General features: G+C 44.0%; 1 protein-coding gene and 1 long non-coding RNA gene across 29 annotated transcripts in view; one reads left to right on the forward strand and one right to left on the reverse strand.

Annotated features, from left to right (window-relative positions):
- Window positions 1-7,674, forward strand: part of LOC118373415 (monocarboxylate transporter 8-like) — a 32,527-nt gene extending 24,853 nt beyond the window's left edge. The window contains exons 5-8 of the mRNA XM_035759535.2: window positions 3,106-3,249; window positions 3,715-3,943; window positions 5,967-6,233; window positions 6,443-7,674. Of these exons, the coding sequence (XP_035615428.1) occupies window positions 3,106-3,249; window positions 3,715-3,943; window positions 5,967-6,217 (624 nt within the window). The 3' untranslated portion in view covers window positions 6,218-6,233; window positions 6,443-7,674. The remainder of the gene's footprint in view (window positions 1-3,105; window positions 3,250-3,714; window positions 3,944-5,966; window positions 6,234-6,442) is intronic.
- An 87-nt stretch (window positions 7,675-7,761) lies between these two features.
- On the reverse strand, window positions 7,762-23,192 carry LOC127927590 (uncharacterized). Of its 28 annotated transcripts, XR_008128236.1 has the most exons (13): window positions 23,063-23,192; window positions 21,689-22,998; window positions 21,561-21,592; window positions 21,259-21,425; window positions 19,171-20,964; window positions 19,075-19,138; window positions 18,667-18,698; window positions 18,443-18,570; window positions 16,054-18,021; window positions 15,329-16,021; window positions 14,629-15,296; window positions 12,211-14,596; window positions 7,780-10,136 (listed from the first exon to the last, which is right to left on the reverse strand). It is a non-coding gene; the product is annotated as an uncharacterized LOC127927590 (long non-coding RNA). The 28 variants fall into 28 exon arrangements; XR_008128265.1 differs by lacking the exons at window positions 18,443-18,570; window positions 18,667-18,698; window positions 21,259-21,425; window positions 21,561-21,592 and having other exon boundaries at window positions 7,762-10,136; window positions 16,054-18,195; window positions 18,763-20,804; window positions 21,689-21,752; window positions 22,487-22,998; XR_008128252.1 differs by lacking the exons at window positions 18,443-18,570; window positions 18,667-18,698; window positions 21,259-21,425; window positions 21,561-21,592 and having other exon boundaries at window positions 7,762-10,136; window positions 16,054-18,195; window positions 18,763-20,964; window positions 21,689-21,752; window positions 22,487-22,998.
- Between the last annotated feature and the right edge of the window lie 1,138 nt (window positions 23,193-24,330).

Raw genomic sequence — 24,330 nt, forward strand, 5'->3', positions numbered from 1 at the left:
TGTCACAGCAGTATGTTTATGAAAACTCCTGGAGGAAGGAGGACAGAAGGAAAAAAGGAGGGAGGGAAGGAGTAGAAAAAAGGGAGAGAGATGGGGGGGGGGGGGGGAAGGGGGCGGTAGATGTCTAGTGTGACGTTCCGCTACATCTTAGATGTTTAGGCAGCCTCCCCACTGCCTGTCCTGTTTTCTCAGGCCCCAGAGCCAGTCCCAGATGTAAACAAAGCCACCGGCTTTTGTTGTGTGAGCGCCCATGCTGCTAAACTGACTCCGGAAGCTCTTTGCTTTAGGTCAGCCCGAAATATGGGTATCCTATGGCCCTTGATGTTATTCTGGTGCCATGTAGTGCAGTATCAAAGCAGAGGAAACATTTCACATGAACTTGATAGGGGAGAGAAGCTTCTGGTCAGGAAAGGACTTCAGAGGGTTTTGTGTTTTGGATCAGATTCAGGTGTTGGGTGGAGAGGAGAGAAGGGAAATTATTCACCTATAGCTCCACCCCTTCCTGCTTCACTGTTTACGGGTCTTCTGAGAGGAGGACGTGGATGAAAACATTTGTTATTCCAAAGAATGGTTATGGAAGTTTGGAATGTTATAAGGAGAACAAATTCCAGTTTCTAACACGACTCGGGATGAGACCCAAATGCAGACACAGGAGGCAGACCGTTTGAATCTCAGATGTTTATTACAAAACAGGGGGCAGACAAACGGAAGGTCCAGGGCAGGCAGAGGTCAGTAATCCAAGGCAGCATCAATCGGGGACAGAACGGCAGGCAGGCTCAGGGTCAGGGCAGGCAGAATGGTCAGAAACGGGAGGACTAGAAAACAGACACTAGAGATAGGGGAAAGCACGCTGGTAAGATTTGACAAGATCTGGTCCTTCTGGTCCTTCTGTGGCTCAGTTGGTAGAGCATGGCGCTTGTAACGCCAGGGTAGTGGGTTCGATTCCCGGGACCACCCATACGTAGAATGTATGCACACATGACTGTAAGTCGCTTTGGATAAAAGCGTCAGCTAAATGGCATATATTATTATTATTATTATTATTATTATTATTATTATTATTATATATATAAGATGAACTGGCAACAGACCAACAGAAAAAGCAGTTATAAGTACACAGGATAATGGGGGTAAATGGGAGACACTTGGTGGGGGGTGGAGACGAGCACACGACGGATCAAACAGTTAAGGGTGTGACAGTTTCTCCACTGAAATCCCTTCACCAAGATTGAAATCAATGTCCTTGATGTAAGATGATTTCAACATGGGAATAACACACATGAAAGAATCCATGATCATATGCACCTTTGAGGCGTAATTATTTTTTTTGCTGTTTTGTTTGGCTGCTTCCAACCCCTCAGTGTTTGTATGTTTCCAGGGGCTTGGTTTGAAAGCAACAAGACACCTTTCCGTCATCTTGAATTTAAGCCTACTAGAAAGTGTGTGCCCTCTGGCCTGGAGGGAAGCAAAAGTAATTTACCTACCTAAGACTAGTAAAGCCCCTTTAACTGGCTCAAATAGCCAACCAATCAGTTACCAACCCTTAGTAAACTTTTGTTGAAAAAAATGTGTTTAACCAGATACAATGCTTTTTAACAGTAAACAAATTGTCAACAGACTTTCAGCACGCGTATTGGGAAGGACATTCAACAAGTACAGCACTTACACAAATGACTGATGATTGGCTGAGAGAAATTGATGGTAAAAATATTGTGGGTGCTGTTTTGTTAGACTTCAGTGTGACTTTTGACATCATCGATCATAGTCTATTGCTATAAAAACATATGTGTTATGGCTTTACACACCCTTCTATATTGTGGATAAAGAGTTACTTGTCTAACAGAACACAGATGGTTTTCTTTAATGGAAGCCTCTCCAACAAAATCCAGGTAGAATCAGGAATTCCCCAAGGCAGCTGTCTAGGCCCCTTTACTTTTTTCAATCTTTACTAACAACATGCCACTGGCTTTGAGTAAAACCAATGTGTCCATGTATGCGGATGACTCAACACTATATACTCAGCTACCACCGTGACTGAAATGACAGCAACACTTAACAAAGAGCTGCAGTTAGTTTCAGAATGGGTGGCAAGGAATAAGTTAGTCCTAAATATTTAAAAATATTGTATTTGGGACAAATCATTCACTAAACCTTAAAGTTCAGCTTAATCTTGTAATGAATAATGTGGAAATTGAGCAAGTTGAGGAGATTTAATTACCTGTAACCCTGGATTGTAAACTGTCATGATCAGAATATATTGATACAACAGTAGCTAAGATCGGGAGAGGTCTGTCGATAATAAAGCGCTGCTCTAACTTAACAGCACTATCGACAAGGCAGGTCCTACAGGCCCTAGTTTTGTCACACCTGGACTACTGTTCAGTCTTGTGGTCAGGTTCCACAAAGAGGAACTTATTAAAATTGCAATTGGCTCAGAACAGGGCAGCACGGCTGGCCCTTGAATGTTCACATAGATCTAACATTAATAATATGCATGTCAATCTCTCCTGGCTAAAAGTGGAGGAGAGATTGACTTCATCACTACTTGTATTTATGGGAGATATTGACATGTTGAATGCACTGAGCTGTCCGTTTGAAATACTGGCACACAGCTCAGACACCCATGCATACCCTACAAGACAGGCCACCGGAGATCTCTTCACAGTCCCCAAGTCCAGAACAGACTTTGGGAGGGGCACAGTACAACATAGATCCATGACTACATGAAACTCTATTCCACATCAAATAACTGATGCAAGAAGTAGAATCAGATTTTTAAAAAACAGCTAAAAATACACCTTATGGAACAGTGGGGACTGTGAAGCAACACAGACACATGCATACACACACACGATAACATACGCACTATACACACATGTACACATGTATGTTCTCTTATAGATATGTGGTAATAGAGTAGAGGCCTGAGGGCACACACTTAATATGTTGTGATGTTGTAATGTTTTTTAAATGTATAACTGCCTTCATTTTGCTGGACTGTAGGCAGTGTAGCTGCTGCCTTGGCATCAGATAATGGGGATCCATAATAAATACAAATCTGAAAAAAATTGACATGAAAGTATTCCGCTTGTTCTTTTCCACCAGATGAACTTTGTAAAAGAGCAGTTCAAGGAGACCCAGAAAGAGTGGATCTTGTTGGTGTGTATAGGAGCCTCATCTGGCGTGGGGCGCCTCCTCTTCGGGAAAGTAGGAGACCTCATTCCCGGAGCCAAGAAGATCTGGATGCAGGTGAGGTAACCCTCTTCAGCATCTCATTGTCAGCTTAATTTGAACAAATTCAGATTTTAAATATGGGTTAGCACATCAGCCACATCCCCTTATTTTTTTCCATGAATGGTGATGGCAATTAAAAACTTCAAATCTATTACTATTTCTGGTCAAATCCATTGGTCAAATACTTGTTGAGCTTCATTTAGTTTACCCGGTAAAATGGAACCAATAGAATTGGTTGAAAGTTTTTGATATGGATTTGACCCGTTGATTGGTTACTTTGTAGTTTCTGTATAAAGTGGAAGAGTGTATAAGGGACCAGGTATTAGTCAGGAGAGATGTATTGGACAACATTAACCTAAGACTCCTAAGACTCTCTGACACGTTACACAATGACAGTGAGTTACTTTGGATAAAATTGTCTGCTAAATGGCATTCATTATTATGTGTTTATTATATTGTCTCTGCTCTTCTCTCCCCTAGTCGGTGTCGTTCATGGTGCTGGGGCTGATGTCCATGATGATCCCCCAGTGCACTGTGTTCGAGGGGCTGATTGTGGTGTGTGTGTTCCTGGGGCTGTGTGACGGCTGCTTCATCACCATCATGGCTCCCATAGCCTTTGAGCTGGTGGGCCCCATGCAGGCCTCCCAGGCTATAGGATACCTACTGGGACTCATGGCCCTGCCCATGACTGCAGGACCCCCCATCGCTGGTGAGTACTATCGGTTCCTCAGTTTACTAAACACTGACATCAAAGATTTTAAATGGCAGGTGATAAAGAGATGGTTAACTGCTATCTGACAGGCAATCGCTGCTGAGTATCACCTCAAAACTTAGGAGTGGAAGCCAAGGTGATAAAGAGATGGTTAACTGCTATCCGACAGGCAATCGCTGCTGAGTATCACCTCAAAACTTAGGAGTGGAAGCCAAGGTGATAAAGAGATGGTTGCTTTCTTTTCAACAGGAACCTATTCCTTCCAATCGAGAAAAGTCAATTCTGTAGCTAGCATAGTGTTTCCATATAAGTCCTTTGAGGATACCCACATTCCATAGGGATTTCTAAACAGGGTAGGATTAGGATAATGTATTTTGTGTTTATCATGCCGTTGAGCTGACATGTCTCAGCCATATACATACATATATTCACTGTGTTTATGTACATCATTGGTCTTGGCTCTGAATGGAGCTGGTCTACAGAGTAAATAGAATGAGCCTGCATCCCAAATGGAACCCTAGTCCCTAGTCAGTGCACTCTTTTTCACAAGGGCCCATAGAGCTCTGGTCAAAAGTAGTGCACTATGTAGGGAATAGGGTGAAATTTGAGATGTTCCCGGGCTGGTGATTTGTTACAGAGGGAATAAGATACAGTTGGAGTAGTAGTCTCGGATAGAGCATAGTTTAGCGATGTGTTGTTGACACTATGGCTGCATTGTCTGGGACTCTGCCACTCTCCACTGCCACCCTTCAGGCTCCACCACCACTCCCCACATTCCTGTTCAGACCACCAGGGTGCTGTTCAGAGTGATGCAATGATTCTGATAGAAATGTATTACGTAGAACAAATATCATCAGTAATGTTGAATAGGAGTCATTTCATACATTATATTTCTATGTGCAACATTGAGAATAGTTTCCTCTGACTGAATACACTCCAGAGGTCACAGTGAGGAGGAGGAATCCTGCCCCATCAGCCTACAGCAGGAGCACCCAGACTGGACATAAGTCTGTCTGCTCGCCTCCCTACAGACCTGGGTTCGAATAGTATTCGATTAAAAATAATAATAATACTTTGAGCTTTGCTTGAGTCTGCCCTGAGTGACAGATGTGCGGAGTTTGCATGCTGCACTTTAGTGAACTATTCCTTTGGTTAAATCACGCCAAGCAAGCTCAATCAAGCACGGATAAAGTATTTGAAAGATTTTGAATGATATTTGAACCCAGGTCTGTCTCCCGGCTCGTCCTCCTTCTCAGAGCCTCAGTGTTCTGTATTGACATTACGTCCTGTGAGGCCTGGCTGAATCTCTCTCTCTGCTTAGTGCCAGATGTTGGATGAGTTATCTACCTCGTTTCCAGCTCTTGTTTATGGCAGGGCCACTTAGCTAGCTCCTTACTGAGTATTTTGGCCAGTGTTGCCCATCACCCTGGACACACATTAGATACACTTTACTGAGGGTTTTCTTTTACAAAATGTTCCCCAATCTAGTGGTACTCATAGTTCCTATGGTTACCCTATAATAATAAAGCGTCTGACTGGAACTTCTTAGTCCACATTCACTCCTCACAGATACAGAGCAGCATTCAGGACTGCACTGTATTGTTTCTTGGAAGAACAGGCAAACCACTAAACCGACTTGAACAACCTCTCACACTTATTAGAGATGCTGATGCTGTACCACCTGACAGCCCTTGAGACTAATAAACTATGACTTATCTTCTTAGAGATGTTTATGACTGCTAATTATTAGTTCTGAGCTAGTTCCTGGAAGAAGAAAAGACAAACAGGTAAAACAACTTGAATCACCAAGATAGTGGGTGAATCTCATGGCACATTGGAGCTAAAGATCTAAAGCGCCTCCCCTCAGATCTTCTCCACCAATGAATTTTGAGAAAGATGTGTTGAGAGTGGACACAAGGAATCAAGGGAATACAATTGATTCGCTCAGTGATTCTCTCTTGAATAACGAGTAGTGGTTCCATACACTACATCTGAAACCTCTCCCTCCCTTGTCCCCCAGGACTCCTGCATGACTACTGTGGTGATTACAATATGGCCTTCTACCTGGCAGGGGGCCCTCCCATCGTGGGGGGCATGGTGCTGTTCTTTGTGCCCCTGATACACCGACGGCAGCAGAGAGCCCTTGAGGGCCAGGGTGGGGGGCCGGAGGACCCCAGCACAGATCACATGCTGCCCCCGGCAGGAGGCCCCAAGGGCTGCTCTAACGGAGAAATGCTGCCTGGATACACCGACGTGGAGACACACATTTGAGTAGCACTACACTAAGGTATGAGAAGGGAGGTGTGTGTGTGTGTGTGTGTGTGTGTGTGTGTGTGTGTGTGTGTGTGTGTGTGTGTGTGTGTGTGTGTGTGTGTGTGTGTGTGTGTGTGTGTGTGTGTGTGTGTGTGTGGGCATGCACACACAGACACATACACACAAAGATCCTAGATTGAAATTATGGTAATCTTCTAATGTTGTCCTTCTTCCTTCTCTCAGGAATTCTATTCACCAGCACCTGAGATCTGACCGTCCCTGCACCTCCTCCCTTCCACCGGTCCCTGGCCCCTAACCACAGACTACCTGCTGATGTACCTCTCAACCTCTGACACAGTTTCTATAGGAACCCTCTTCCTGTCTATAGGAAGCCCCCTCCTCTCTGAATTCCATTAGTTCCTTATAGGGATCCCTGTGGTCTAAGGAGAGAGGGGGAGAAGGTTTTTTGCCCTCTGAAGCAAAGGAGGAACACATCACTGACCAACCTTGAACGACAAGACAATTGGCATTATCATAGGATCTGGGCGTCACACAATCCAAAACAGTGTTCTCTTTCCCTGTGGCTTTAAGCTCATCTAAAATGGGAATGCACACAATAGGTGTTTACCATTCAGAGCTGGGCACCAGGAAGAAATCATTTTTTAAATCCTATAGCGTCTGGAGTCAGAGTATGTCAATTATTTAATATGCTTCAGTAGGTTTTTAAATGACAGATTATTCAGAAAGATAAATAGTAGTAGAGTAATTGAATGGAGTACTTTGTTCTACTCTGTCTAGACCACAAGCATCTCACACTTTATTTCATCTGTTCCTTCTGTCTCTAGGTGTTTCATAATATAGGACATAGGAAAGATTTCAGTTATTATGACGACTTATTGCAGTTACATTTTACAAGTCTCAGTTTATTTTGTTTATGATAGACCAAGGAAGAACACATATCTGTTTCAGTTGTGAATTATACGATAGGTCTCCATGGTGATTCCCCCTTGGAAAAGCCACTAAAACAGTCACCTCAACCACATACGTCCTTATGCAGTTTTTCCATATGTAACCGTGCCACGATGGAGCTACAGATGGAGCTACAGATGGAGAGCGCCAGACACAACAGATTATTTTACCGGCTTCACACTTTGTAGTCTTTAATCTAGTTTTTTAACAGTTATATTTCTAAGACTTTAAGTCAATCAAATTTGAATTGAAACTAAATACACCTCTCTGAGATGTTTTGCCAAATTTTTATTTACTCTTGCAGATTTGTTTTTATTGTTTTTAAGTTTCTGCTGTTTTTCATTAGTTTTTACCATCTGTTTCTTACAATGGCATTGTGATCTTGTTATTCAGATGGGGGTGAATCCTGACTTCCACTTTGAGACTCCCATTGACGTCAATGTATGACTATGTGAAAATTCTACTTAAGTGAAAGTTTTACTTAATAAATGAAAGTTAGGATTCTCCCCATTGTCAGTCAAGAATTGAGCCATAGATCTCGATGGTCCGTGGTCTGAAATCTAGTGGTGCTAATAATGATAATGAATTATCCACTGATATACAGTTGTTGAGAAATAAGACACTGGCAGTTTATTAGAAAGAAAAATAACCTTTAGTCTGCCAGATTTTTTGCGAACAATCAAAATCTATATTAAGGGCATTGAGCTTCATTTTGCATTGAAAGGCCATCGTTTTTGCTGTGTGTGTGTGTTAGTTAGGGCATTGGGCCACAGACCACAGAATGATTGCCATTACATACATGCACTCATTGGCTATATCCTTTTTTCAGCCTGGTCCACAACAAACATATTTGTTGATGAGTTTGCTGCTTCTTATCTTCAGATGACAGCATACTGTTTGTTGGGTTCATGCGTCGTCACGGTAATAACCAGATACTGCCTCATGGAGATTCTCACTCTAGTAGAGAAATTCATTAAATTGCAGTTGATGTTATGTTTTTTAAATGTTAAGCGGACCACTTACCTCCTTGAGATTACATTTTCCGCATGACAGAATGGTTGAATAGGCGTGTCCCAAATGGCACCCTTTTCCCTATATAGTGCTCTATGGTCACTGGTCAAAAGTACTGCACTATTAAGGGAGTAGAATGCCATTTGGGTCACAGACTAGGCCTAATGGAGGACAGAGAGGGAAACAGAGAGAGGACAAAGACGTCAATACCTCAGTAATCTAGTTAAATATGTTGGCATTCTTCAAATCATGACACCATACTTCCAAGTGAAATGAAAAGGTTGCTATTTTATTTTACTACAGCTGTTAGCTTCAGCGCCATGGAGCTGAACATACTGCCAAAAACCCTATTCTCAAACTACAATGCTTCACTTCACCTGTGTGTGTGTCTGTCTGTGCGTTCACTGTGTGTGTGTCTATATGTGTGTGTGCACTCAGATTTCTGAGATTTGCCTTCCCTCTCCCACATCTGGCTGTGATCCATACTTTTTAAACTCTTTATTTTTCCTTCCTGCTGCTCTAAATGTCATTCCCTCTGACAGTTCAGTCCCTGCCATATAATATAGATATGATCATTATGGTCCTTGCCTCCTTTGAGGCTGCAGTCTGAGTGGACTACTCTGACTGTTACCTCATTAAGTTCCTCTGTCTCTTCTCTCTTCTGTTGATCTCACCGCCATGCTGCTCCTATATCTCCTACAGCTGTTCTGAGAGCCCTCTGGCTCACCATGCTTTATCATCCTTAGGCTATAGATGGAAAGAGGAAACCTTGTTTGATCAGCAAGCTGTAATACAAAATGTACTTTTTGATAATTCATTTTGATCGTTCTCCTATAGTTGGTCAGAGAGCTTGCTGGCTCTAGCCTGGTTAAACCAGATTCAACCATTGTGAGTGCAGCATTCAGTCTGGTCTACCAGGCTATGCTCCTGTCTCACCAAGCATCCTAATACTGTAGAGATGCAGAGTTAACTGTTCTGTTTGATTGTAAGCAAACACTACAAGATGTACTTTTGATCATTCTCTTGTTTAGTTTGGCACGTGTCATTGTTCTGTTTGTGTTTTGATGAGATGGGCTATTGAGATATTTGATTTTTAACTACTGAGATAGAAACATATTTGGACAGGAGTGGTTAATGACTGATAGTGAAACATGCAGCCTTCATGGTGTTGTTTGCTTAACCAATGTTTGGCTATTCAAAGTCCTGTTGTCTTTGCAGCCTTGGTGGCCCAGAGGGGACAGTGTTTTCTGAGTGGGCACTAGTGCAGATTGCACCCTAAATGTCTAGGCCCAGTACCAGTTCAAGGAACGGTCACATAGGCTTACATGTACACTATGAGAGTAGAATCTCATCATAAATCTACATATTTACACAGCTTAAATAACTACATTTTTACATTTTATGTTTCCTAATATTGTTGATTTTTTAAATTGTATCTCACCCTATAGCAGCCATAGCATTCTGAACCCGAGTGATCTTTTGGGAGTTTTCTCCCATTTTCCTTTGTCAAGATGTCATTTTTTTGTCCAATCCAGCCCAGTGTGTGTGAGACAGGGCTGTCGGATAAGGTCAGATGCAGTCCTCTTTTTATTACACCATGTCTGTGTCCCAAATGGGACCCTATTCCCTATATAGCGGACTACATTTGAACAGAGCCCTATAGACCTTGGTATTTTTTTTATATACACTATATAGGGAATAGGGTGCCATTTTGGACGTATCCCTTGTCTTTATACTTCTGACCCCACTTATCTACCCTACCTACAGTCTCTTCTTCTATAGCTTTTGCTGTATCACCCATAGACTGTACACCACCCTGACTGTGTCGCTCGTAGACTGGTCATCACCCTGACTGTGTCGCTCGTAGACTGGTCATCACCCTGACTGTATCACGTGTAGACTGGTCATCACCCTGACTGTATCACGTGTAGACTGCACATCACCCTGACTGTATCACCTGTAGACTGTACATCACCCTGACTGTATCACCTGTAGACTGTACATCACCCTGACTGTATCACATGTAGACTGCACATCACCCTGACTGTATCACCCATAGACTGTACATCACCCTGATTGTATCACCTGTAGACTGTACATCACGCTGACTGTATCACCCTTAGAATGAGCATCACCCTAGCTGCATCACCCGTAGCCTGTACAGTTGAAGTCGGAAGTTTACATACACCTTAGCCAAATACATTTAAACTCAGTTTTTCACAATTCCTGACATTTAATCCTAGTAAAAATTCCCTGTCTTAGGTCAGTTAGGATCACCATTTATTTTGAGAATGTGAAATGTCAGAATAATAGAGAGAATGATTTTATTTCAGCTTTAATTTCTTTCATCACATTCCCAGTGGGACAGAAGTTTACATACACTCAATTAGTATTTGGTAGCATTTTTTTATTTTATTTTATTTTTTTATTTCACCTTTTATTTAACCAGGTAGGCTAGTTGAGAACAAGTTCTCATTTGCAACTGCGACCTGGCCAAGATAAAGCATAGCAGTGTGAACAGACAACACAGAGTTACACATGGAGTAAACAATTAACAAGTCAATAACACAGTAGAAAAAAGGGGAGTCTATATACAATGTGTGCAAAAGGCATGAGGAGGTAGGCGAATAATTACAATATTGCAGATTAACACTGGAGTGATAAATGATCAGATGATCATGTACAGGTAGAGATATTGGTGTGCAAAAGAGCAGAAAATTAAATAAATAAAAACTGGAGATGAGGTAGGTGAAAATGGGTGGGCTATTTACCAATAGACTATGTACAGCTGCAGCGATCGGTTAGCTGCTCAGATAGCTGATGTTTGAAGTTGGTGAGGGAGATAAAAGTCTCCAACTTCAGTGATTTTGCAATTCGTTCCAGTCACAGGCAGCAGAGTACTGGAACGAAAGGCGGCCGAATGAGGTGTTGGCTTTAGGGATGATCAGTGAGATACACCTGCTGGAGCGCGTGCTACGGATGGGTGTTGCCATCGTGACCAGTGAACTGAGATAAGGCGGAGCTTTACCTAGCATGGCCTTGTAGATGACCTGGAGCCAGTGGGTCTGGCGACGAATATGTAGCAAGGGCCAGCCGACTAGAGCTTTTAAATTGTTTGACTTGGGTCAAACTTTTTGGGTAGCCTTCCACAAGGTCCACAAGGCCCATTCCTCCTGACAGAGCTGGTGTAACTGAGTCATGTTTGTAGGCCTCCTTGCTCGCACATGCTTTTTCAGTTCTGCCCACACATTTTCTATGGGATTGAGGTCAGGCCTTTGTGATGGCCACTTAAATACCTTGACTTTGTTGTCCTTAAGACATTTTGCCACAACTTGGGAAGTATGCTTGGGGTCATTGTCCATTTGGAAGACCCATTTGCGACCAAGCTTTAACTTCCCGACTAACATCTTGAGATGTTGCTTCAACATATCCACATAGTTTTCCTGCCTCATGATGCCATCTATTTTGTGAAGTGCACCAGTCCCTCCTGCAGCAAAGCACCCCCACAACATGATGCTGCCACCCCTGTGCTTCACAGTTGGGATGATGTTCCAACTCCCCCTTTTTTCTCCAAACATGACGATGGTCATTATGGCCAAACGGTTCTATTTTTGTTTCATCAGACCAGAGGACATTTCTCCAAAAAGTATGATCTCTGTCCCCATGTGCAGTTGCAAACCGTAGTCTGGCTTTTTTATGGCGGTTTTGGAGCAGTGGCTTCTTCCTTGCTGAGCGGCCTTTCAGGTTATGTCAATATAGGACTTGTTTTACTGCGGATATAGATACTTCTGTACCTGTTTCCTCAAGCATCTTCACAAGGTTTTTCTGGGATTGATTTGCACTTTTCACACCAAAGTACGTTAATCTCTATCCGACTTGGCAAAACAATAGTTTGTTTGCGAGAAATTTGTGGAGTAGTTGAAAAACAAGTTTTAATGACTCCAACCTAAGTGTATGTAAACTTCCGACTTCAACTGTACATCACCCTGACTGTATCACCTGTAGACTGTACATCACCCTGACTGTATCACATGTAGACTGCACATCACCCTGACTGTATCACCCATAGACTGTACATCACCCTGATTGTATCACCTGTAGACTGTACATCACGCTGACTGTATCACCCTTAGAATGAGCATCACCCTAGCTGCATCACCCGTAGCCTGTACAGTTGAAGTCGGAAGTTTACATACACCTTAGCCAAATACATTTAAACTCAGTTTTTCACAATTCCTGACATTTAATCCTAGTAAAAATTCCCTGTCTTAGGTCAGTTAGGATCACCATTTATTTTGAGAATGTGAAATGTCAGAATAATAGAGAGAATGATTTTATTTCAGCTTTAATTTCTTTCATCACATTCCCAGTGGGACAGAAGTTTACATACACTCAATTAGTATTTGGTAGCATTTTTTTATTTTATTTTATTTTTTTATTTCACCTTTTATTTAACCAGGTAGGCTAGTTGAGAACAAGTTCTCATTTGCAACTGCGACCTGGCCAAGATAAAGCATAGCAGTGTGAACAGACAACACAGAGTTACACATGGAGTAAACAATTAACAAGTCAATAACACAGTAGAAAAAAGGGGAGTCTATATACAATGTGTGCAAAAGGCATGAGGAGGTAGGCGAATAATTACAATATTGCAGATTAACACTGGAGTGATAAATGATCAGATGATCATGTACAGGTAGAGATATTGGTGTGCAAAAGAGCAGAAAATTAAATAAATAAAAACTGGAGATGAGGTAGGTGAAAATGGGTGGGCTATTTACCAATAGACTATGTACAGCTGCAGCGATCGGTTAGCTGCTCAGATAGCTGATGTTTGAAGTTGGTGAGGGAGATAAAAGTCTCCAACTTCAGTGATTTTTGCAATTCGTTCCAGTCACAGGCAGCAGAGTACTGGAACGAAAGGCGGCCGAATGAGGTGTTGGCTTTAGGGATGATCAGTGAGATACACCTGCTGGAGCGCGTGCTACGGATGGGTGTTGCCATCGTGACCAGTGAACTGAGATAAGGCGGAGCTTTACCTAGCATGGCCTTGTAGATGACCTGGAGCCAGTGGGTCTGGCGACGAATATGTAGCAAGGGCCAGCCGACTAGAGCTTTTAAATTGTTTGACTTGGGTCAAACTTTTGGGTAGCCTTCCACAAGGTCCACAAGGCCCATTCCTCCTGACAGAGCTGGTGTAACTGAGTCATGTTTGTAGGCCTCCTTGCTCGCACATGCTTTTTCAGTTCTGCCCACACATTTTCTATGGGATTGAGGTCAGGCCTTTGTGATGGCCACTTAAATACCTTGACTTTGTTGTCCTTAAGACATTTTGCCACAACTTGGGAAGTATGCTTGGGGTCATTGTCCATTTGGAAGACCCATTTGCGACCAAGCTTTAACTTCCCGACTAACATCTTGAGATGTTGCTTCAACATATCCACATAGTTTTCCTGCCTCATGATGCCATCTATTTTGTGAAGTGCACCAGTCCCTCCTGCAGCAAAGCACCCCCACAACATGATGCTGCCACCCCTGTGCTTCACAGTTGGGATGATGTTCTTCGGCTTGCAAGACTCCCCCTTTTTCTCCAAACATGACGATGGTCATTATGGCCAAACGGTTCTATTTTTGTTTCATCAGACCAGAGGACATTTCTCCAAAAAGTATGATCTCTGTCCCCATGTGCAGTTGCAAACCGTAGTCTGGCTTTTTTATGGCGGTTTTGGAGCAGTGGCTTCTTCCTTGCTGAGCGGCCTTTCAGGTTATGTCAATATAGGACTTGTTTTACTGCGGATATAGATACTTCTGTACCTGTTTCCTCAAGCATCTTCACAAGGTTTTTCTGGGATTGATTTGCACTTTTCACACCAAAGTACGTTAATCTCTATCCGACTTGGCAAAACAATAGTTTGTTTGCGAGAAATTTGTGGAGTAGTTGAAAAACAAGTTTTAATGACTCCAACCTAAGTGTATGTAAACTTCCGACTTCAACTGTACATCACCCTGACTGTATCACCTGTAGACTGTACATCACCCTGACTGTATCACCTGTAGACTGTACATCACCCTGACTGTATCACCTGTAGACTGTACATCACCCTGACTGTATCACCTGTAGACTGTACATCACCCTGACTGTATCACCTGTAGACTGTACATCACCCTGACTGTATCACCTGTAGACTGTACATCACCCTGACTGTATCACCTGTAGACTGTACATCACCCTGACTGTATCACCTGTAGACTGTACATCACCCTGACTGTAGCACCTGTAGACTGTATATCACCCTGACTGCTGACTGTATCACCTGTAGACTGTACATCACCTTGACTGTATCACCTGTAGACTGTACATCACCCTGACTGCTGACTGTATCACCTGTAGACTGTACATCACCCTGACTGTATCACCTGTAGACTTTACATCCCCCTGACTGTATCACCTGTAGACTGTACATCCCCCTGACTGTATCACCTGTAGACTGTACATCCCCCTGACTGTATCACCTGTAGACTGTACATCCCCCTGACTGTATCACCTGTAGACTGTACATCACCCTGACTGCTGACTGTATCACCTGTAGACTGTACATCACCTTGACTGTATCACCTGTAGACTGTACATCACCCTGACTGCTGACTGTATCACCTGTAGACTGTACATCACCCTGACTGTATCACCTGTAGACTGTACATCCCCCTGACTGTATCACCTGTAGACTGTACATCCCCCTGACTGTATCACCTGTAGACTGTACATCCCCCTGACTGTATCACCTGTAGACTGTACATCACCCTGACTGTATCACCTGTAGACTGTACATCACCATGGCTGTATCACCTGTAGACTGTACATCACCCTGACTGCTGACTGTATCACCTGTAGACTGTACATCACCCTGACTGTATCACCTGTAGACTGTACATCCCCCTGACTGTATCACCTGTCGACTGTACATCCCCCTGACTGTATCACCTGTAGACTGTACATCACCCTGACTGCTGACTGTATCACCTGTAGACTGTACATCTTCCTGACTGTATCACCTGTAGACTGTACATCACCCTGACTGTATCACCTGTAGACTGTACATCACCCTGACTGTATCACCTGTAGACTGTACATCATCCTGACTGTAGCACCTGTAGACTGTATATCACCCTGACTGCTGACTGTATCACCTGTAGACTGTACATCACCTTGACTGTATCACCTGTAGACTGTACATCCCCCTGACTGTATCACCTGTAGACTGTACATCACCCTGACTGTATCACCTGTAGACTGTACATCACCATGGCTGTATCACCTGTAGACTGTACATCACCCTGACTGCTGACTGTATCACCTGTAGACTGTACATCACCCTGACTGTATCACCTGTAGACTGTACATCACCCTGACTGTATCACCTGTAGACTGTACATCACCCTGACTGTATCACCTGTAGACTGTACATCTTCCTGACTGTATCACCTGTAGACTGTACATCTTCCTGACTGTATCACCTGTAGACTGTACATCACCCTGACTGTATCACCTGTAGACTGTACATCTTCCTGACTGTATCACCTGTAGACTGTACATCACCCTGACTGTATCACCTGTAGACTGTACATCTTCCTGACTGTATCACCTGTAGACTGTACATCACCCTGACTGTATCACCTGTAGACTGTACATCACCCTGACTGCTGACTGTATCACCTGTAGACTGTACATCACCCTGACTGTATCACCTGTAGACTGTACATCACCCTGACTGTATCACCTGTCGACTGTACATCACCCTGACTGTATCACCTGTAGACTGTACATCTTCCTGACTGTATCACCTGTAGACTGTACATCTTCCTGAATGTATCACCTGTAGACTGTACATCACCCTGACTGTATCACCTGTAGACTGTACATCTTCCTGACTGTATCACCTGTAGACTGTACATCACCCTGACTGTATCACCTGTAGACTGTACATCTTCCTGACTGTATCACCTGTAGACTGTACATCACCCTGACTGTATCACCTGTAGACTGTACATCACCCTGACTGCTGACTGTATCACCTGTAGACTGTACATCACCCTGACTGTATCACCTGTAGACTGTACATCCCCCTGACTGTATCACCTGTCGACTGTACATCCCCCTGACTGTATCACCTGTAGACTGTACATCACCCTGACTGCTGACTGTATCACCTGTAGACTGTACATCTTCCTGACTGTATCACCTGTAGACTGTACATCACCCTGACTGTATCACCTGTAGACTGTACATCACCCTGACTGTATCACCTGTAGACTGTACATCACCCTGACTGTATCACCTGTAGACTGTACATCACCCTGACTGTAGCACCTGTAGACTGTATATCACCCTGACTGCTGACTGTATCACCTGTAGACTGTACATCACCTTGACTGTATCACCTGTAGACTGTACATCACCCTGACTGCTGACTGTATCACCTGTAGACTGTACATCACCTTGACTGTATCACCTGTAGACTGTACATCACCCTGACTGTATCACCTGTAGACTGTACATCACCCTGACTGTATCACCTGTAGACTGTACATCACCATGGCTGTATCACCTGTAGACTGTACATCACCCTGACTGCTGACTGTATCACCTGTAGACTGTACATCACCCTGACTGTATCACCTGTAGACTGTACATCACCCTGACTGTATCACCTGTAGACTGTACATCACCCTGACTGTATCACCTGTAGACTGTACATCACCCTGACTGTATCACCTGTAGACTGTACATCACCCTGACTGTATCACCTGTCGACTGTACATCACCCTGACTGTATCACCTGTAGACTGTACATCTTCCTGACTGTATCACCTGTAAACTGTACATCTTCCTGACTGTATCACCTGTAGACTGTACATCACCCTGACTGTATCACCTGTAGACTGTACATCTTCCTGACTGTATCACCTGTAGACTGTACATCTTCCTGACTGTATCACCTGTAGACTGTACATCTTCCTGACTGTATCACCTGTAGACTGTACATCTTCCTGACTGTATCACCTGTAGACTGTACATCTTCCTGACTGTATCACCTGTAGACTGTACATCCCCCTGACTGTATCACCTGTAGACTGTACATCACCCTGACTGTATCACCTGTAGACTGTACATCACCCTGACTGTATCACCTGTAGACTGTACATCACCCTGACTGTATCACCTGTAGACTGTACATCACCCTGACTGTATCACATGTAGACTGTACATCCCCCTGACTGTATCACCTGTAGACTGTACATCACCCTGATGGTATCACCTGTAGACTGTACATCCCCCTGACCTGTAGACTGTACATCACCTTGACTGTATCACCTGTAGACTGTACATCACCCTGACTGCTGACTGTATCACCTGTAGACTGTACATCACCCTGACTGTATCACCTGTAGACTGTACATCCCCCTGACTGTATCACCTGTAGACTGTACATCCCCCTGACTGTATCACCTGTAGACTGTACATCACCCTGACTGTATCACCTGTAGACTGTACATCACCATGGCTGTATCACCTGTAGACTGTACATCACCCTGACTGCTGACTGTATCACCTGTAGACTGTACATCACCCTGACTGTATCACCTGTAGACTGTACATCCCCCTGACTGTATCACCTGTCGACTGTACATCCCCCTGACTGTATCACCTGTAGACTGTACATCACCCTGACTGCTGACTGTATCACCTGTAGACTGTACATCTTCCTGACTGTATCACCTGTAGACTGTACATCACCCTGACTGTATCACCTGTAGACTGTACATCACCCTGACTGTATCACCTGTAGACTGTACATCACCCTGACTGTAGCACCTGTAGACTGTATATCACCCTGACTGCTGACTGTATCACCTGTAGACTGTACATCACCTTGACTGTATCACCTGTAGACTGTACATCACCCTGACTGCTGACTGTATCACCTGTAGACTGTACATCACCCTGACTGTATCACCTGTAGACTGTACATCCCCCTGACTGTATCACCTGTAGACTGTACATCCCCCTGACTGTATCACCTGTAGACTGTACATCACCCTGACTGTATCACCTGTAGACTGTACATCACCATGGCTGTATCACCTGTAGACTGTACATCACCCTGACTGCTGACTGTATCACCTGTAGACTGTACATCACCCTGACTGTACATCACCCTGACTGTATCACCTGTAGACTGTACATCCCCCTGACTGTATCACCTGTCGACTGTACATCACCCTGACTGTATCACCTATAGACTGTACATCTTCCTGACTGTATCACCTGTAGACTGTACATCTTCCTGACTGTATCACCTGTAGACTGTACATCACCCTGACTGTATCACCTGTAGACTGTACATCACCCTGACTGTATCACCTGTAGACTGTACATCACCCTGACTGTATCACCTGTAGACTGTACATCTTCCTGACTGTATCACCTGTAGACTGTACATCACCCTGACTGTATCACCTGTAGACTGTACATCTTCCTGACTGTATCACCTGTAGACTGTACATCTTCCTGACTGTATCACCTGTAGACTGTACATCTTCCTGACTGTATCACCTGTAGACTGTACATCTTCCTGACTGTATCACCTGTAGACTGTACATCTTCCTGACTGTATCACCTGTAGACTGTACATCACCCTGACTGTATCACCTGTAGACTGTACATCACCCTGACTGTATCACATGTAGACTGTACATCCCCCTGACTGTATCACCTGTAGACTGTACATCCCCCTGACTGTATCACCTGTAGACTGTACATCCCCCTGACTGTATCACCTGTAGACTGTACATCCCCCTGACCTGTAGACTGTACATCTTCCTGACTGTATCACCTGTAGACTGTACATCTTCCTGACTGTATCACCTGTAGACTGTACATCACCCTGACTGTATCACCTGTAGACTGTACATCACCATGGCTGTATCACCTGTAGACTGTACATCACCCTGACTGCTGACTGTATCACCTGTAGACTGTACATCACCCTGACTGTATCACCTGTAGACTGTACATCACCCTGACTGTATCACCTGTAGACTGTACATCCCCCTGACTGTATCACCTGTCGACTGTACATCACCCTGACTGTATCACCTGTAGACTGTACATCTTCCTGACTGTATCACCTGTAGACTGTACATCTTCCTGACTGTATCACCTGTAGACTGTACATCACCCTGACTGTATCACCTGTAGACTGTACATCACCCTGACTGTATCACCTGTAGACTGTACATCACCCTGACTGTATCACCTGTAGACTGTACATCTTCCTGACTGTATCACCTGTAGACTGTACATCACCCTGACTGTATCACCTGTAGACTGTACATCTTCCTGACTGTATCACCTGTAGACTGTACATCTTCCTGACTGTATCACCTGTAGACTGTACATCTTCCTGACTGTATCACCTGTAGACTGTACATCTTCCTGACTGTATCACCTGTAGACTGTACATCTTCCTGACTGTATCACCTGTAGACTGTACATCACCCTGACTGTATCACCTGTAGACTGTACATCACCCTGACTGTATCACATGTAGACTGTACATCCCCCTGACTGTATCACCTGTAGACTGTACATCACCCTGACTGTATCACCTGTAGACTGTACATCCCCCTGACTGTATCACCTGTAGACTGTACATCCCCCTGACCTGTAGACTGTACATCACCCTGACTGCTGACTGGATCACCTGTAGACTGTACATCACCCTGACTGTATCACCTGTAGACTGTACATCAACCTGACTGCTGACTGTATCACCTGTAGACTGTACATCACCCTGACTGTATCACCTGTAGACTGTACATCCCCCTGACTGTATCACCTGTAGACTGTACATCACCCTGACTGCTGACTGGATCACCTGTAGACTGTACATCACCCTGACTGTATCACCTGTAGACTGTACATCACCCTGACTGTATCACCTGTAGACTGTACATCACCCCGACTGTATCACCTGTAGACTGTACATCACCCTGACTGTATCACCTGTAGACTGTACATCCCCCTGACTGTATCACCTGTAGACTGTACATCCCCCTGACTGTATCACCTGTAGACTGTACATCACCCTGACTGCTGACTGGATCACCTGTAGACTGTACATCACCCTGACTGTATCACCTGTAGACTGTACATCACCCTGACTGTATCACCTGTAGACTGTACATCACCCTGACTGTATCACCTGTAGACTGTACATCCCCCTGACTGTATCACCTGTAGACTGTACATCACCCTGACTGCTGACTGGATCACCTGTAGACTGTACATCACCCTGACTGTATCACCTGTAGACTGTACATCACCCTGACTGTATCACCTGTAGACTGTACATCACCCTGACTGTATCACCTGTAGACTGTACATCAACCTGACTGTATCACCTGTAGACTGTACATCCCCCTGACTGTATCACCTGTAGACTGTACATCCCCCTGACTGTATCACCTGTAGACTGTACATCCCCCTGACTGTATCACCTGTAGACTGTACATCTTCCTGACTGTATCACCTGTAGACTGTACATCTTCCTGACTGTATCACCTGTAGACTGTACATCACCCTGACTGTATCACCTGTAGACTGTACATCACCCTGACTGTATCACCTGTAGACTGTACATCACCCTGACTGTATCACCTGTAGACTGTACATCTTCCTGACTGTATCACCTGTAGACTGTACATCTTCCTGACTGTATCACCTGTAGACTGTACATCACCCTGACTATATCACCTGTAGACTGTACATCTTCCTGACTGTATCACCTATAGACTGCACATCACCCTGACTGTATCACCTGTAGACTGTACATCACCCTGACTGTATCACCTGTAGACTGTACATCACCATGACTGTATCACCTGTAGACTGTACATCACCCTGACTGCTGACTGTATCACCTGTAGACTGTACATCTTCCTGACTATCACCTGTAGACTGTACATCACCCTGACTGTATCACTTGTCGACTGTACATCTTCCTACATTGTATCACCTGTAGACTGTACATCACCCTGACTGTATCACCTGTAGACTGTACATCACCATGACTGTATCACCTGTAGACTGTACATCACCCTGACTGTATCACCTGTAGACTGTACATCACCCTGACTGCTGACTGTATCACCTGTAGACTGTACATCTTCCTGACTGTATCACCTGTAGACTGTACATCACCCTGACTGTATCACCTGTAGACTGTACATCACCATGACTGTATCACCTGTAGACTGTACATCACCCTGACTGTATCACCTGTAGACTGTACATCACCCTGGCTGCTGACTGTATCACCTGTAGACTGTACATCTTCCTGACTGTATCACCTGTAGACTGTACATCACCCTGACTGTATCACTTGTAGACTGTACATCTTCCTGACTGTATCACCTGTAGATTGTACATCACCCTGACTGTATCACCTGTAGACTGTACATCACCCTGACTGTATCACTTGTAGACTGTACATCACCCTGACTGTATCACCTGTAGACTGTACATCACCCTGACTGTATCACCTGTAGACTGTACATCACCCTGACTGTATCACCTGTAGACTGTACATCACCCTGACTGCTGACTGTATCACCTGTAGACTGTACATCTTCCTGACTGTATCACCTGTAGACTGTACATCTTCCAGACTGTACATCTTCCTGACTGTATCACCTGTAGACTGTACATCACCCTGACTGTATCACCTGTAGACTGTACATCACCCTGACTGTATCACCTGTAGACTGTACATCTTCCTGACTGTATCACCTGTAGACTGTACATCACCCTGACTGTATCACCTGTAGACTGTACATCACCCTGACTGTATCACCTGTAGACTGTATATCACCCTGACTGCTGACTGTATCACCTGTAGACTGTACATCACCCTGACTGTATCACCTGTAGACTGTACATCTTCCTGACTGTATCACCTGTAGACTGTACATCTTCCTGACTGTATCACCTGTAGACTGTACATCTTCCTGACTGTATCACCTGTAGACTGTACATCACCCTGACTGTATCACCTGTAGACTGTACATCACCCTGACTGTATCACCTGTAGACTGTACATCACCCTGACTGTATCACCTGTAGACTGTACATCACCCTGACTGTATCACCTGTAGACTGTACATCACCCTGACTGTATCACCTGTAGACTGTACATCACCCTGACTGTATCACCTGTAGACTGTACATCACCCTGACTGTATCACCTGTAGACTGTACATCACCCTGACTGTATCACCTGTAGACTGTACATCACCCTGACTGTATCACCTGTAGACTGTACATCACCCTGACTGTATCACCTGTAGACTGTACATCACCCTGACTGTATCACATGTAGACTGTACATCTTCCTGACTGTATCACCTGTAGACTGTACATCACCCTGACTGTATCACCTGTAGACTGTACATCACCCTGACTGTATCACCTGTAGACTGTACATCACCCTGACTGTATCACCTGTAGACTGTACATCACCCTGACTGTATCACCTGTAGACTGTACATCACCCTGACTGTATCACCTGTAGACTGTACATCACCCTGACTGTATCACCTGTTGACTGTACATCACCCTGACTGTATCACCTGTAGACTGTACATCTTCCTGACTGTATCACCTGTAGACTGTACATCACCCTGACTGTATCACCTGTAGACTGTACATCACCCTGACTGTATCACCTGTAGACTGTACATCACCCTGACTGTATCACCTGTAGACTGTACATCACCCTGACTGTATCACCTGTAGACTGTACATCTTCCTGACTGTATCACCTGTAGACTGTACATCACCCTGACTGTATCACCTGTAGACTGTACATCTTCCTGACTGTATCACCTGTAGACTGTACATCACCCTGACTGTATCACCTGTAGACTGTACATCACCCTGACTGCTGCTCTTGTTTAATCTTTTAACTAATCTCTCCCTCTGTTATCTTTTGCACATGTTTCTGCCTAAATTTCCATCACAACTCTCACCTCAGATTCTCTACCAACTGTCAGCAATCTGTTCCTGAATCTCAACTTTTCAGATATATATTTTTAGTTGTATTTTTTCAAGAAATGTTATAACAATAGGAATCACAAGGTTTGAAATTAAGACTTATGCTGCTAGATAAATGTACTTTTTTTTGGTGAAGTTATTTTGGATCTGTAGTAAAACACAATTTGTTATTGTTTTGTATTAAACCAACAATAAATGTTTAATATGATGAGAACTGCATGAGTTTTCTTTGGCCAGCTGAGTAAAGCCATCCACTGCATTATACTGTATGCCTCTGGATAGAACATACTGCCTGTAACACGTGTGTATGTGTGTGGGACTCATTGCGAAATTCACTGAGGCTGAGCATCATGGTGTATTTTAGCCACCCCCTGACTAATTGCTGTCTTTGCATAAAATATGTGATATTACGTTCGCTCTGACTAATTAGGAAACAGTGTATATGCCAGCCATGTGACTAACTGCTATATTCTCATATTCACATGGTTTAGTTAGGTCCGACAGTAGCTATTACCATAAATGGGGCGGCAGGGTAGCCTAGTGGTTAGAGCGTTGGACTAGTAACCGAAAGGTTGCAAGTTCGAATCCCCGAGCTGACAAGGTACAAATCTGTCGTTCTGCCCCTGAACAGGCAGTTAACCCACTGTCCTAGGCCGTCATTGAAAATAAGAATTTGTTCTTAACTGACTTGCCAAGTAAAAAATCCATTTAAAAAATGTGTTATGTGATGTTGTTTTAGCTCGTTCTCAGTATGACTCGGGAAATTAAATGATGCCTATGTTATCCGACCCCTGACTGCCATATATTTCCATATGAACACGGCTCAATGCAGCCAGGCGTCAAGCTGTTGTCTGTGGCCCAAATGGCACCCTATTCCTTTATAGTGCACTACTTTTGACCAGGACCCATAGGGTGTCCTATATAGAGAGTAGGGTGACATTTGGATTGCAATGTTCTCTCCCTCTGCTCCCCGCTCTCCCATTTGACCCACTTTACTCACTCAACAGCCAATCGGCCAATCAAACATGAGTTAGTG

The sequence above is a fragment of the Oncorhynchus keta genome, chromosome 4 (assembly GCF_023373465.1).
Source record: "Oncorhynchus keta strain PuntledgeMale-10-30-2019 chromosome 4, Oket_V2, whole genome shotgun sequence".
In the NCBI taxonomy this organism is placed as follows: domain Eukaryota; kingdom Metazoa; phylum Chordata; class Actinopteri; order Salmoniformes; family Salmonidae; genus Oncorhynchus; species Oncorhynchus keta.